A 16,243-nucleotide genomic window follows, 5' to 3' on the forward strand; every position below is an offset into this window, starting at 1 on the left:
CCATTACTGGATTTTCATTCCAACCAGCCACATCTGGCAGATAATCTGCCAGATAATTGTATAGTGTATGCCGAGCTTTACAAATGTGGAATTACCTTTAAAGGCAAATTAAATTATTCAAATACATTTTGTTAGATATCCGTATCATATATATATATATATATATATATATATATATATTCTCCTAATATGCCATGTAAAATAGGAATATGCATTTCTAAAATAATATATATATATATATATATATATTCTCCTAATATGCCATGTAAAATAGGAATATGCATTTCTAAAATATATTGACTTAGCACAAATTGTTGTAGGTATAGCTTACATTTTTATGAGTAAAATCTGAGTTTAATGATTATAACAAAACATAGTTTCATTTACAATAAAATAAACACCACAAAAGGTTTAGAATTATAATAATTCAATAAACATAATTATATTTATTATAGATTCAAGGATCATTTACAAATGTATAAATGATAAAGTATGTACAAGAGGCACCTAGTGAGGAAATGAGGATTTGAGACAAAGAAAGAGACACCTTTATCACAATACTATCCCTGCATTGGGATCTGCAGTCTGCATAGGTAACCTGTTTAGTATAGATGTCTCTCGACCACATACATATTTTCAAGCTCCTTCTTAGCGGTCTCAAGGCCTACACTCCAGCAGTCACATATGAACAGGTCTGTAGGGTAGATGTGGCAGAAGAAGGGTTAAAAAGTTCTCAGGTAACTAATTGCTGTGTGCAAAACCATACGTCTGTCTGATTAGCATTGAGTGGACATGACAGTGCTAATGGGCAAAAGGGAGCAGGGGCAATAGGTTCAATCTGACTCCTTAGATTACAGGGTGACATCACGCAGAGGAGTGACAAGCGGGCAGCTGTGGACAGCAGAATAACATATCCAGGAAAGTTCCTGAACACCAAATAAAAAGGGACAGAAGAAGAGATGGATGGACAGTCAGAGAAGTATTGCTAGGATTAGATAGATATGTGAGTGATCACTAAATGGTTTATAGATTAAGATCAGCATTTCAGTGAGTTTGAGAAATAATAATTTATGTAAAGTATAAAATAACTGAGAGGGATAAGGTAGGTACAGGCTAGGAGGGAGCTTTAGTGCAGGCTGAAGGAGTGCTGTAAAGTAGCTTATGAAAACTAGAGATAGATAGGGGAAACCTAAGTAGTATAAATAGAAAAGACAGATAAAAAGAACCAATAAATTAAAAAAAGAAAAGAAGGAATAAGACAAACCTTTTTCTGATTTAGAAGGTCGAACATCTTATAATTGGGCCCGATTGACAAGCCCATAACGAGGGTTATATCAGGTATCTCTGGCTAACAGCTGAAGGAACGGTCTAGAGGCAGAGCTGGATGTTCTTGTGAGGTCTCTGCAATAAAAAAGATCCTAAAACGTATTATGCTTTGCTGAAAATCAAGAGCTTTCCAAGAAGGGTCCAGCGGATATATTGCTACAAGATTACGTGGATACTGTATTAGGCTAGCTGCCAAAATGGTGCCAAAAATAACCTGGATTCACCACAGTGTGCTTGTCCCAGCCCTCCTCATGATAAGTGCAGGTAGGTCAAGGTACTTCTTCATAACAGTATCATGTACATATCTATCGCCTTCTTGTCTCTCTTATGTTCTTATTTATGTTTAGGTTTTATTTAGTACATACATAGGTATACTGTACATTGTGCATACACACTCATTTCTTCAAATTAATTTAAGAAGATGACTAGCATGATTATCATTCAGTGTTTTGCTAATGATTTTATATATTTAAATGTAACTGAGTCATTTTTTATTTGAAATAGAATTTAATTTGCAGTAATACAATGTAAGACAATACATGTTAATCCTTCTATAGATGTTGCTGGTTGGTTTTAATAATGATATTGATAAGGCAGTCAGTCCTATATCTGCTGCAGTAATCAGCTGTACAGTTTCATAGCTGATAGATACAAATTTGCATATTGCAATGATTATTATTACAAATTGGAAAGTATAGAGATTTTTAAAATAGCTATTAGAGGTGTGAATTTTTCATTTGTTCATTTCTCAAAGCCCATGATAATTCCTCCAAGCCAACCCTACTGCGTCTCTCAGACAAACTGATGGCGGGATACAAAAAGGGTGTACGACCGGTGTATAACTGGAGGCAGACCACTACTGTGTTTATTGATGTCATGGTCTATGCAATATTAGGAGTGGTGAGTACAGCAGTAAACATGTATAAATAAAGTTATACAATTCAGAGACACATTTGTACCCTATACAAACATGTATAAATAAAGTTATACAATTCAGAGACACATTTGTACCCTATACAAACATGTATAAATAAAGTTATACAATTTAGAGACACATTTGTACCCTATACAAATTATTGACCATTTTATTTATCTTTGTGTTTTATTTCTATATTTTATGTTTGTATTGAAGGATCAATGAAATAGCTTTAGAGGGTTAATTTTAGCAGTTTCCATCTAATTATATCTAATCTAAATAGGCAGCTAAATTCACATAGGTGTATTCAGGACTTCCCATACCATGAAAGGCATTAAGAAATGTATTTTAGATTTTATTCCGCAATCCATCTACTAGTACCATTCATCTAGATCAGTAGCAAGTAACCCATTATGCATGATAAATCTTAATTGAAACACTTACTTGAAATACTTACATATGAGTTTGTTAACATTTGTACTGTAGTACTCATTATTGTCAATTGGGTTTTAGGTTACTATTTCATATAGTGGTATGCTATAGTCGGATGACTTCATTTAAAAACACACACATTGCAAGACTGCACTTATCCTGTTTTTCTCAAATGCAAAATCTTAAATTCCCTAAAGTTACTGAACACATATGATAAGGCAGAATGGAGAATTCCATAAAAAGGGGCATTTTAAATGTTAATCTCTAACCTCCCAAATACCAGAACAGATTCAGTACATATAGGGCTAATGCAGACCTGATCGCTGCTGTGCGTTTTCGCCCAGCAGGCGATCAGATCTGAAATGCGCATGCATATGCACCGCAGTGCACTAGTGTGTTGGACGGCTACAACGGGCATCACTGGTCAGTGACGGGATGGTGCGAATGATCCATTCGCACAGGCGTTCGCAAGGTGATTGACAGGAAGAGGCCGTTTGTGGATGGCAATTGATAGTTTTCAGGGAGTGTCCGGAAAAACGCAGGCGGTCTCAAGCGTTTTCAGGGAGGGTGTCTGACGTCAGCTCCGGCCCCGATCAGCAGGATTCAATTGCACGGGATAAGTAAGTCCTGGGCTGCGCAGAGACTGCACACACTGATTTTTGTACAGCTCTGCAACACATGCGATCTCACACTTGCATAGCGATAATACACTCCCCCTGTAGGCATTTGATCGCAGGGCATCAAAAAACGCAGCCCAGCGATCAGATCTGAATTAGGCCCGTAGTACACTCACCCTTGCTGGATATACTAACAGATGACCTAGACTGGTTTTATAACACAAACTGCTGTGCAGAATTATCGGAGAGACTATCATTGGCCAAGACCACGATGAGGTGTGGATAACCTTTGACTTCACTATTTGGGGGATGGCAGTTTAATATTAAACATGAGTTTCTGCATAGAGTTTGTACCATGTTACACGCACACACCTGAGTTTCTGCATAGAGGGGGTAATTCCAAGTTGATCCCAGCAGGATTTTTGTTAGCAGTTGGGCAAAACCATGTACACTGCAGGGGAGGCAGATGTAACATGTGCAGAGAGAGTTAGATTTGGGTGGGTTATTTTGTTTCTGTGCAGGTTAAATACTGGCTGCTTTATTTTTACACTGCAAATTCGATTGCAGATTGAACACACCACACCCAAATCTAACTCTCTGCACATGTTAAATCTGCCTCCCCTGCAGTGCACATGGTTTTGCCCAACTGCTAAAAAAAAATCCTGCTGCGATCAACTTGGAATTACCCCCAGAGTTTGTATCATGTTACATGCACACAGGGCCGGCTCCAGGCCTACTAGCACCCTGAGCGAGAAAATGTAAAAGCGCCCCCCCCCCCCATGCGCGCGCCGAAGGCGCGCGCGCTCCCGGAAAAGTGGGTGTGGCCTCTGGAAAAGTGGGCGTGGCCTCATAACTTCATATCATCAAACTATAAACATATTTTCACACAATTAGCAGCCTTACACATAGCCACAGTAGTGTTCCTTACACACAATGTCTCCAGTATAGTGCCAGATACACGACATGCCCCGCAGCAGTGCCAGCTACACATGACATGCCCCGCAGCAGTGCCAGCTACACATGACATGCCCCGCAGCAGTGCCAGCTACACATGATAGTGTTCACTTTTTAAGGCATGGTGCTGATCACAGGGAGGGCACATTTTTAAGTTAGGAGGGCAAAATGATGTACATACTGCTTGTTGTTCCCATACCTATATGTCAAAGAATGGACAGTGCGCGCCGAAGGCGCGCAGCAAAAATTAAGGGGAGTTACTTCGTGGGGAAGGTACGTGGCCACATAATAGTGGCAATTTGCATTACACCACACAGTAGTGCAGCTAATACACACTGCACCAGGTAGAACCTCCTATACACTTTGCGCCAGGCACAGCACTGAGACACATTGCCTAGCCACAGACGCCTAGCGGGAACACTACATGACACGCCCCCCAGCAGTGCCAGCTACACGCGACAAGCCCCCCAGCAGTGCCAGCTACACGCGACAAGCCCCCCAGCAGTGCCAGCTACACGCGACATGCCCCCCAGCAGTGCCAGCTACACGCGACAAGCCCCCCAGCAGTGCCAGCTACACGCGACAAGCACCCCAGCAGTGCCAGCTACACGCGACAAGCCCCCCAGCAGTGCCAGCTACACGCGACATGCCCCCCAGCAGTGCCAGCTACACGCGACATGCCCCCCAGCAGTGCCAGCTACACGCGACATGCCCCCCAGCAGTGCCAGCTACACGCGACATGCCCCCCAGCAGTGCCAGCTACACGCGACATGCCCCCCAGCAGTGCCAGCTACACGCGACATGCCCCCCAGCAGTGCCAGCTACACGCGACATGCCCCCCAGCAGTGCCAGCTACACGCGACATGCCCCCCAGCAGTGCCAGCTACACGCGACATGCCCCCCAGCAGTGCCAGCTACACGCGACATGCCCCCCAGCAGTGCCAGCTACACGCGACATGCCCCCCCCAGCAGTGCCAGCTACATAAATGGCCACAGAGTGCCAGATACATAAGTGCCCACACAGTGCCAGATATAAAAATGCCCACACAGTGCCAGATATGTCCCCACAGTGCCATATATAAAATTGTCCCCACAGTGCCATATATAAAATTGCCCCCACAGTGCCAGATATGCCCCCACAGGGCCAGATACATAAATGCCCCCAGTGCCAGATGCATTATTTCCCCCCACAGTGTCAGATACATTAATGCCCCCAGTGCCAGGTATGCCCCCACAGTGCCAGATATGCCCCCACAGTGCCAGATATGCCCCAGTGCCAGATATGCCCCAGTGCCAGATATGCCCCCACAGTGCCAGATAAATAAATGCCCCCCACAGTGCCAGATAAATAAGTGCCCCCACAGTGCAGATATACCCCCACAGTGCCAGATACATAAATACCCCCACAGTGCCAGATACATACATGCCCCCACAGTGCCAGATACATACATGCCCCCACAGTGCCAGATACATACATGCCCCCACAGTGCAGATACATAAATGCCCCCACAGCGCAGATATGCCCCCACAGTGCCAGAAATGCCCCCACAGTGCCAGATACATTAATGCCCCCTCACAGTGCACAGATAAATGCCCCCCCCGCAGTGCCAGATAAATGAATGCCCCCCACAGTGCCAGATAAATGCCCCCACAGTGCCAGATACATAAATGCCCCCACAGTGCAAGATTCATAAATGCCCCCACAGTGCAGATATGACCCCACAGCGACAGATATGCCCCCACACTGTGCCAGTGCCCCCACAGTGCAGATATGCCCCCACACAGTGCCAGTGCCCCCACAGTGCAGATATGCCCCCACACAGTGCCAATGCCCCCACATAGTGCCAATGCCCCCACAGTGCAAGATTCATAAATGCCCCCACAGTGCAGATATGACCCCACAGCGACAGATATGCCCCCACACTGTGCCAGTGCCCCCACAGTGCAGATATGCCCCCACACAGTGCCAGTGCCCCCACAGTGCAGATATGCCCCCACACAGTGCCAATGCCCCCACATAGTGCCAGTGCCCCCACACACAGTGCCAGTGCCCGGCCCCGACGATCCCAACATACCTGCGGCGACGCTGGGAGGGGAGGGGACGTGCTGCTGTTGAGCCTGAGGGCCACCGACTGTTCCCGGCCGCTTGGTGCGCGCTGCGCGGCGTCTGACGTCAGACGCCGGCGCCGCGCAGCGCAGCGCAGCGCACAGTTTTGAAAGGCCGGGGACGGTGGGGAGAGCTGCCAGCAGTGTACAGGGCCGGCTCCAGGTAAGACTATGGCGGCGCCAGCGCGCGGCGCCCATTAAGGGTGGCGCCCCGCGCGGCCGCTCTAGTCGAACGTGCCTAGAGCCGGCCCTGCATGCACACACCTAAGTTTCTACATAGAGGTTTTACCATGTTACATGCACACACCTGAGTTTCTGCATAGAGGTTGTACCCAGTGGCGTAAGTTTGTCACAGTTGCCCGGAGGCAAGAAAAATATTGGTGCCCCCCTATTTCCTATATTAAGATAAATATATGTATGTATGTATGTATGTGTGCGTATGTGTGTATATATATATATATATATACGTGTGTGTGTGTGTGTGTGTGTGTGTGTGTGTGTGTGTGTGTGTGTGTGGAGTGTTCTGAAAAAAAAAGTATATACTGTATTTATACATTTAATTGTCTTTTATTTTAAATCACACATTTCTTAGCAGTCATACCCAGGATTATAAACCATGACCTGTTACACTACCAGCAGATACTTTACTGATGGAGAGATTTGCTCCTGTAGAGGAAGCATGAGAATTCTAACTATATGAAGTTACGTGTAATTGTCAGAGAAGTAACTTCATATAGTTAGAATTCTCATATTTCCTATATAGGAACAAACAGCTTCATCAGTAAGGTTTCTGCTTCCAGTGTAATAGGTTGTGGTTTCTAATCCTGTGTGTGATACTTGTAAAATGTGTATATTCAGTATAATAAAGAGGGTGTGATTTGTAAGGTGCAGGGACCAGTGAGGAAGTCGGCCACTGAAAAGACAGCGACAGCTATCAATTAACTTAATTCAATGGTGTCACAGAATAGGAGGAGAGGTGCCCCCCTACAGAGCAGGAGCCCGGCGGCAGATGACTCCATTACCTCCCAGAGTTCTGCCTCTGGTTGTACCATGTTACATGCATACACCTGAGTTTCTGCATAGAGTTTGTACCATGTTACATGCACACACCTGCGTTTCTGCATAGAGGTTCTACCATGTTACATGCACACACCTGAGTTTCTGCATAGAGGTTGTACCATGTTACATGCACACACCTGAGTTTCTGCATAGAGTTTGTACCATGTTACATGCACACACCTGAGTTTCTGCATAGAGGTTCTACCATGTTACATGCATACACCTGAGTTTCTGCATAGAGTTTGTACCATGTTACATGCACACACCTGAGTTTCTGCATATAGGTTGTACCATGTTACATGCACACACCTGAGTTTCTGCATAGAGGTTTTACCATGTTACATGCACACACCTGAGTTTCTGCATAGAGGTTGTACCATGTTACATGCACACACCTGAGTTTCTGCATAGAGGTTGTACCATGTTACATGCACACACCTGAGTTTCTGCATAGAGTTTGTACCATGTTACACGCACACACCTGAGTTTCTGCATAGAGGTTGTACCATGTTACATGCATACACCTGAGTTTCTGCATAGAGGTTGTACCATGTTACATGCACACACCTGAGTTTCTGCATAGAGGTTGTACCATGTTACATGCACACACCTGAGTTTCTGCATAGAGGTTGTACCATGTTACATGCACACACCTGAGTTTCTGCATAGAGTTTGTACCATGTTACATGCACACACCTGAGTTTCTGCATAGAGTTTGTACCATGTTACACGCACACACCTGAGTTTCTGCATAGAGTTTGTACCATGTTACATGCACACACCTGAGTTTCTGCACAGAGGTTGTACCATGTTACATGCATACACCTGAGTTGATGAATTGAGTTAAACAGAAAAAAAGGGAAGAACAGGTGTGATTATACAAACATTTGGAAGTAATAGTAAGATATTGTCACTCATTGTTTTTTTTTATCCAACAGAAAATACTTATAACTTTCTGCTTATAATCATTTTGACTTAGCAAATGACGTCATTAATTTGATGCAGTGCAGTGGTGATTCCATGCACACCAATGCTTGTGTCCCTTACACTGATAACCACAGAGATTTGGCAGTTCTTGTTAAACTTCAAGCAAGGACACATCTAATTGAAAACCTATTCTTACTGACATTTTACCAGCAACAAACAGACACAGCTTTATGGGGGAGATGTATCAAGCCATGGAGAGAGATAAAGTGGAGAAATTGGCCAAAGCAACCAGTAAGCTTCCAAGGGATAAATTCAATTAACCACAAGGGGGGGTGAGTTGCCAATGTAATGGCATCGAAACCCACCAATGGCACCCCAACTTGCCACACTTGGGGCCCAATCTTGCCAGGAGGGAATTCACTAATTCTAATTGAATAAACTACTTACTGCCATTCATCTGGCACAGTTTTTGAAATTAGTTAGAAGCTGATTAGCTACTTTGGACAACTTGTCCACTTAGGGGTGTATTCAATAATTGTCGGAAGCTGCCATCTTGTCGGAAAGACGGCAGCTTCCGACAGTTTTAGGTCGGAAGGGGTTCCGACCTGTTCATTATGGCCCCATTTTTTTAACCCGACTTGTCGGAATGCACAGCCACCGATCAGCGTGCATTGTCGACAGGTTTTAGCCCCGTTTCCGACAATCTCAATCCGACTTTAAAAAACGTCGGATTGACATGAGGGAAATGAGAGCAGGAGACAGGGAGAGCAGGAACCCAGCGCAGCATCCACCTGGCTCCAGCAAGCGATGTCCCACTTGCTGGAGCCGGGTGGACGCTGCCGTGAGCTTCCAGTTATGCTGCTGCAGCCACTGCTCCTCCTCTCCTCCCCCCGTCCGCTCCGTCTCCTCCGCTGCTCCCTCCCACTGCCGCAGACATCTCTCCCCTGGCGCTGCAGACATCTCCCCCCGCGCTGCTGACAGCTCCCCCCCCCGGCTCCGCTGACAGAAACCCCCCCCCCCGCTGCCAGCGCACCTGCTGACAGCTGCAGCAGGACAGGACACCGGGAATGGTCAAATCCGACAGTCGGATTTGGCCGCTCTTTGAATAAGGGTTGTCTGGTCCATTCCGACAACTACATGTCGGAATGGACCAGACTGTTATTGAATATACCCCTTAATCTCTCTCTATATGGCTGATACATATATGTGTGCATATATATATATATATATATATATATATATGTAATATAGGTAGTAGGCACTCTTATGCTATGCCCTGTTTACATACCATATACAGTGGGGTTCCCTGGAGTGAACTTTCATACCTGCCTGCTCTGGGGGATATGAAAGCTATCTCCAAGGACGGGAACCGTGTGTGTGTGTGTGTGTGTGTGTGCGTGCGTGCGTGCGTGCGTGCACATATATATATATATATATATATATATATATATATAATGAGGGGTACCCTACGGCGCTGTGTGAATGTGAACTGAGCTGCACCTCAGAAAGAACCTCCTGTTAGACAAGGTTCAACCAATAAAGATACAAAAAAATGATTCCGAGTGCGCTAAAGAAGAATGTACTGTTGATCAGATCAGTCTAGTTAGCATACACAGCATTTGATAGACTCATTTTTCAGTTTTTATTGAAAAAGAAGTTTAACACAATATAAAAATTCACAGTAAAGTTTTTCATACAAAACAATTCACACCATTATATGGTATACATCCAATGTGGACTTGGTGTCTTTGATTGACTTATATTCACAACAGGTGGCGACAGATGGATACAGTACTTGAGAAAACCCAACGCGTTTCGTCCCTTTCTGGGACTTCCTCAGGGGTATAAATCTAATGCCAGATATTTAGATAATATCCTGAAAGGATATGGGCCTCACTGTGTGTAACGTTAAAAATAGGTAAAACGCCAATCACTCTGAGTTCTGAGAGGACCACTATGTGCTAATCTTGTCTTCTTATTGTGGTGTGATTATCATTAGACGTTGTCCATCAGCTACCTACTCAGAGCCAGAGTTAGTCTGTATCTAGACAGAAGTTTGGTCACTAGACCACATTTCTAAAAACATGGTTCCTTCCTAAAATGTAGAATCTTGTCCGTAGACCATTTGATATAACCATTATTGCCGTTTTCTCAAGTACTGTATCCATCTGTCGCCACCTGTTGCGAATATAAGTCAGTCAAAGACACCAAGTCCACATTGGATGTATACCATATAATGGTGTGAATTGTATTGTCTGAAAAACTGAAAAACTCTACTGTGAATTTTTATATTGTGTTAAACTTCTTTTTTAATAAATACTGAAAAATGAGTCTATCAAATGCTGTGTATGCTAACCAGACTGATGTGATCAACAGTACATTCTTCTTTAGCACACTCAGAATAATTTTTTTGTGTATGTGTGTGTATATATATATATATATATATATATATATACTGTATATATGTATGCACACACACACACACACACACACACACACACACACACACACATATATAGATATAGATATTTATATAATCCATTAAGCTCTGGGGGGATATGGTAGGAGGGCAGACTGTGGTGGGGATGCATTGGGGGGTATGCTGTGTTGGGGATGTGGTGGGAGGGCAAGCTATGGTGGCGATGTAGTGGGGTTATATTACTGCAGGGGCAGGCTGTGGTGAGGATGCAGTGGTAGGTGGTACAGTAGGCTGTGATGGGGATGTGGTAGGAGGGCAGACTGTGGTGGGGATGCATTGGTGGCTATGCTGTGTTGGGGATGTGGTGGGAGGGCAGGCTATGGTGGTGATGTAGTGGGGGTATATTATTGCAGGGGCAGGCTGTGGTGAGGATGCAGTGGTACAGTAGGTGGTACAGTAGGCTGTGATGGGGATGTGGTGGGAGGGTAGGCTATGGTGGTGATGTAGTGGGGGTATATTATTGCAGGGGCAGGCTGTGCTGAGGATGCAGTGGTAGGTGGTGCAGTAGGCTGTGTTGGGGATGTGGTGGGAGGGCAGGCTATGGTGGCGATGTTGTTGGGGGTTATATTATTGCAGGGGCAGGCTGTGGTGAGGATGCAGTGGTAGGTGGTACAGTAGGCTGTGATGGGGATGTGGTGGGAGGGCAGACTGTGGTGGGGATGCATTGGGGGGTATGCTGTGATGGGGATGTGGTGGGAGGGCAGGCTATAGTGGTGATGTAGTAGGGGGTATATTATTGCAGGGGCAGGCTGTGGTGAGGATGCAGTGGTAGGTGGTGCAGTAGGCTGTGATGGGGATGTGGTGGGAGGGCAGACTGTGGTGGGGATGCATTGGGGGGTATGCTGTGATGGGGATGTGGTGGGAGGGCAGGCTATAGTGGTGATGTAGTAGGGGGTATATTATTGCAGGGGCAGGCTGTGCTGAGGATGCAGTGGTAGGTGGTGCAGTAGGCTGTGTTGGGGATGTGGTGGGAGGGCAGGCTATGGTGGCGATGTAGTGGGGGGTATATTATTGCAGGGGCAGGCTGTGGTGAGGATGCAGTGGTAGGTGGTACAGTAGGCTGTGATGGGGATGTGGTGGGAGGGCAGACTGTGGTGGGGATGCATTGGGGGGTATGCTGTGATGGGGATGTGGTGGGAGGGCAGGCTATAGTGGTGATGTAGTAGGGGGTATATTATTGCAGGGGCAGGCTGTGGTGAGGATGCAGTGGTAGGTGGTGCAGTAGGCTGTGATGGGGATGTGGTGGGAGGGCAGACTGTGGTGGGGATGCATTGGGGGGTATGCTGTGATGGGGATGTGGTGGGAGGGCAGGCTATAGTGGTGATGTAGTAGGGGGTATATTATTGCAGGGGCAGGCTGTGCTGAGGATGCAGTGGAAGGTGGTGCAGTAGGCTGTGTTGGGGATGTGGTGGGAGGGCAGGCTATGGTGGCGATGTAGTGGGGGGTATATTATTGCAGGGGCAGGCTGTGGTGAGGATGCAGTGGTAGGTGGTACAGTAGGCTGTGATGGGGATGTGGTGGGAGGGCAGACTGTGGTGGGGATGCATTGGGGGGTATGCTGTGATGGGGATGTGGTGGGAGGGCAGGCTATAGTGGTGATGTAGTAGGGGGTATATTATTGCAGGGGCAGGCTGTGGTGAGGATGCAGTGGTAGGTGGTGCAGTAGGCTGTGATGGGGATGTGGTGGGAGGGCAGACTGTGGTGGGGATGCATTGGGGGGTATGCTGTGATGGGGATGTGGTGGGAGGGCAGGCTATAGTGGTGATGTTGTAGGGGGTATATTATTGCAGGGGCAGGCTGTGCTGAGGATGCAGTGGTAGGTGGTGCAGTAGGCTGTGTTGGGGATGTGGTGGGAGGGCAGGCTATGGTGGCGATGTAGTGGGGGGTATATTATTGCAGGGGCAGGCTGTGCTGAGGATGCAGTGGTAGGTGGAACAGTAGGCTGTGTTGGGGATGTGGTGGGAGGGCAGGCTATGGTGGCGATGTAGTGGGGGGTATATTATTGCTGGGGCAGGCTGTGCTGAGGATGCAGTGGTAGGTGGTACAGTAGGCTGTGTTGGGGATGTGGTGGGAGGGCAGGCTATGGTGGTGATGTAGTGGGGGGTATATTATTGCAGGGGCAGGCTGTGCTGAGGATGCAGTGGTAGGTGGTACAGTAGGCTGTGATGGGGATGCAGTTGTGAAAGGCAGGCTTGAGATGCAGTGGGTATGTGAAAGCTGGAGTAGGGATGCAGTGCCCCTACCTCTTTTTCCAACAGCTGCTCTCTGTGCACTGTCTGTGCAATTCGAGTACACACTTCCAATAAAGAAGTGCACATAGAGAAAAGAGGGGCACAGAGAAAACGAATGAAGAGGAAGAGGGGGATTGAACAAGAGTGAGATGGAGAGCAAGAAACAGGGAAACGGGGTAAAGATATGGAGATTAACAAGAAAGAGATCTGGGGAGATGATACGAGATAGGGAACATGTTTCATTTACCTACCCCTTTTGAAGTTTAAACATATTGATTGGCTTCCCACTATATTTCTAAAGTTTATATACTTTATTAGTTAGCAAATGATTTCCCTGTATCCTTCAGAGTCATAGTAGTTTATTGTTGCTGTGTCTAATTCTTTTGGAAATCAGCCATGCAATTCACCCTGAAATTGCACATTTTGGTTAGCAACCACATAGGGGTATGTACATTAAAATAAGCAATACCGGGCTTACCGTAGGTGCAGCATTTGTGCATACAGTAGATCACAGGCATCATGGGGCATAGTTCATAGCTGTTCTGCGCTTTTCTTGTCTGTAATCAGTTCCATAGGGCAATAGAGTGCTCTTGGATGGCGGTCTGGTTATTGATAGACTGGATGCAATGAATCTGCCAGTTTTATTATTATTGTTTTACTGAAAAGAAAATTGACCAAAGAAATGGAAGTAAAACTAGTGATGTCGATCTCATTAACTGAATGGTGAGGTGGCAGAAACAAAACCATTTGGGCACAAATATCCATAACAAATACAATATGACTAAACAGTGGAGGGGAGAGCTTGTGTAGTACAGTATAACAACATTGCTGCGTTCTGAGACAAAGCCAGCATGTGCATTGTATAATCTCTTTTATGTCCAAGTGTTACATTTGTGAATTTCAGAAATATTATACAGGTTGTTTTTAGAGATGAGCGGGTCCGGTTTCTCGGAATCCGAACCCCCCCGATCTTCACCCATTTTACACGGTTCCAAGGCGGACTCGAATCTTCCCGCCTTGCTCGGTTAACCTGAGCGCGCCCGAACGTCATCATCCCGCTGTCGTATTCTCGCGAGATTCGTATTCTATATAAGGAGCCGCGCGTCGCCGCCATTTTCACTCGTGCATTGGAGATGATAGGGAGAGGACGTGTGCAGCGTTTTCTCAGTTGTGTTCAGTGTGCTGCAAATATCTGTGCTCAGTGTGCTTGCAAATATCTGTGCTCAGTGTGCTGAAAATATCTACGTTCTCTGCCTGAAAAACGCTCCATATCTGTGCTCAGTGTGCTGCAAATATCTGTGCTCAGTGTGCTTTCTTGTGGGGACTGGGGACCACCAGTATTATATAGTAGGAGGACAGTGCAGAGTTTTGCTGACCAGTGACCACCAGTATTATACGTTCTCTGCCTGAAAAACACTCCATATCTGTGCTGCATTGTATAGTAGGAGGACAGTGCAGAATTTTGCTGACCAATGACCACCAGTATTATATCAGTACGGTACAGTAGTCCACTGCTCTACCTACCTCTGTGTCGTCAAGTTACTATCCATCCATACCTGTGGTGCATTTTAGTTGTGCGCAGTATATATAGTAGGAGGACAGTGCAGAATTTTGCTGACCACCAGTATATAATATATAGCAGTATGGTACAGTAGGCCACTGCTCTACCTACCTCTGTGTCGTCAAGTATACTATCCATCCATACCTGTGGTGCATTTTAGTTGTTGTGCACAGAAGTAGGAGGACAGTGCATAATTTTGCTGACCACCGGTATATAATATATAGCAGTACGGTACAGTAGGCCACTACTCTACCTATCTCTGTGTTGTCAAGCATACTATCCATCCATACCTGTGGTGCATTTTAGTTGTTGTGCGCAGTAATAGGAGGACAGTGCATAATTTTGCTGACCACCAGTATATAATATATAGCAGTATGGTACAGTAGGCCACTGCTCTACCTACCTCTGTGTCGTCAAGTATACTATCCATCCATACCTGTGGTGCATTTTAGTTGTTGTGCGCAGTAGTAGGACGACAGTGCATAATTTTGCTGACCACCAGTATATAATATATAGCAGTACGGTACAGTAGGCCATTGCTATTGATATATTACTGGCATATAATTCCACACATTAAAAAATGGAGAACAAAAATGTGGAGGGTAAAATAGGGAAAGATCAAGATCCACTTCCACCTCGTGCTAAAGCTGCTGCCACTAGTCATGGCCGAGACGATGAAATGCCATCAACGTCGTCTGCCAAGGCCGATACCCAATGTCATAGTAGAGAGTAAGTAAAATCCAAAAAACAAAAGTTCAGTAAAATTACCCAAAAATCAAAATTAAAAGCGTCTGATGAGAAGCGTAAACTTGCCAATATGCCATTTATGACACGGAGTGGCAAGGAACGGCTGAGGCCCTGTCCTATGTTCATGGCTAGTGGTTCAGATTCACATGAGGATGGAAGCACTCATCCTCTCGCTAGAAAAATGAAAAGAGTTAAGCTGGCAAAAGCACAGCAAAGAACTGTGCGTTCTTCTAAATCACAAATCCCCAAGGAGAGTCCAATTGTGTCGGTTGCAATGCCTGACCTTCCCAACACTGGACGGGAAGAGGTGGCGCCTTCCACCATTTGCACGCCCCCTGCAAGTGCTAGAAGGAGCACCCGCAGTCCAGTTCCTGATTGTCAAATTGAAGATGTCACTGTTGAAGTACACCAGGATGAGGATATGTGTGTTGCTGGCGCTGGGGAGGAAATTGACAAGAAGGATTCTGATGGTGAGGTGGTTTGTTTAAGTCAGGCACCCGGGGAGACACCTGTTGTCCGTGGGACGAATATGGCCATTGACATGCCTGGTTAAATTACAAAAAAAAATCACCTCTTCGGTGTGGAATTATTTTAACAGAAATGCGGACAACAGGTGTCAAGCCGTGTGTCGCCTTTGTCAAGCTGTAATAAGTAGGGGTAAGGACGTTAACCACCTCGGAACATCCTCCCTAATACTTCACCTGGAGCGCATTCATCAGAAGTCATTGACAAGTTCAAAAACTTTGGGTGACAGCGGAAGCAGTTCACTCCCAACTAAATCCCTTCCACTTGTAACTAGAGATGAGCGGGTTCGGTTTCTTTGAATCCGAACCCGCACGAACTTCACTTTTTTTTCCACGGGTCCGAGCGACTCGGATCTTCCCGCCT

The 16,243-nt window shown here is 45.8% G+C and overlaps 1 protein-coding gene across 1 annotated transcript in view; it reads left to right on the plus strand.

Moving 5' to 3' along the window:
* The first annotated feature begins 803 nt into the window (after positions 1-803).
* LOC134965478 (5-hydroxytryptamine receptor 3A-like) overlaps positions 804-16,243 on the plus strand; it is a 71,719-nt gene continuing 56,279 nt past the window's right edge. The window contains exons 1-2 of the mRNA XM_063941890.1: positions 804-1,590; positions 2,081-2,226. Coding sequence (XP_063797960.1) covers positions 1,524-1,590; positions 2,081-2,226 — 213 coding nt within the window. The 5' untranslated portion in view covers positions 804-1,523. The remainder of the gene's footprint in view (positions 1,591-2,080; positions 2,227-16,243) is intronic.

Source organism: Pseudophryne corroboree, chromosome 10 (assembly GCF_028390025.1).
Source record: "Pseudophryne corroboree isolate aPseCor3 chromosome 10, aPseCor3.hap2, whole genome shotgun sequence".
In the NCBI taxonomy this organism is placed as follows: Eukaryota; Metazoa; Chordata; class Amphibia; order Anura; family Myobatrachidae; genus Pseudophryne; species Pseudophryne corroboree.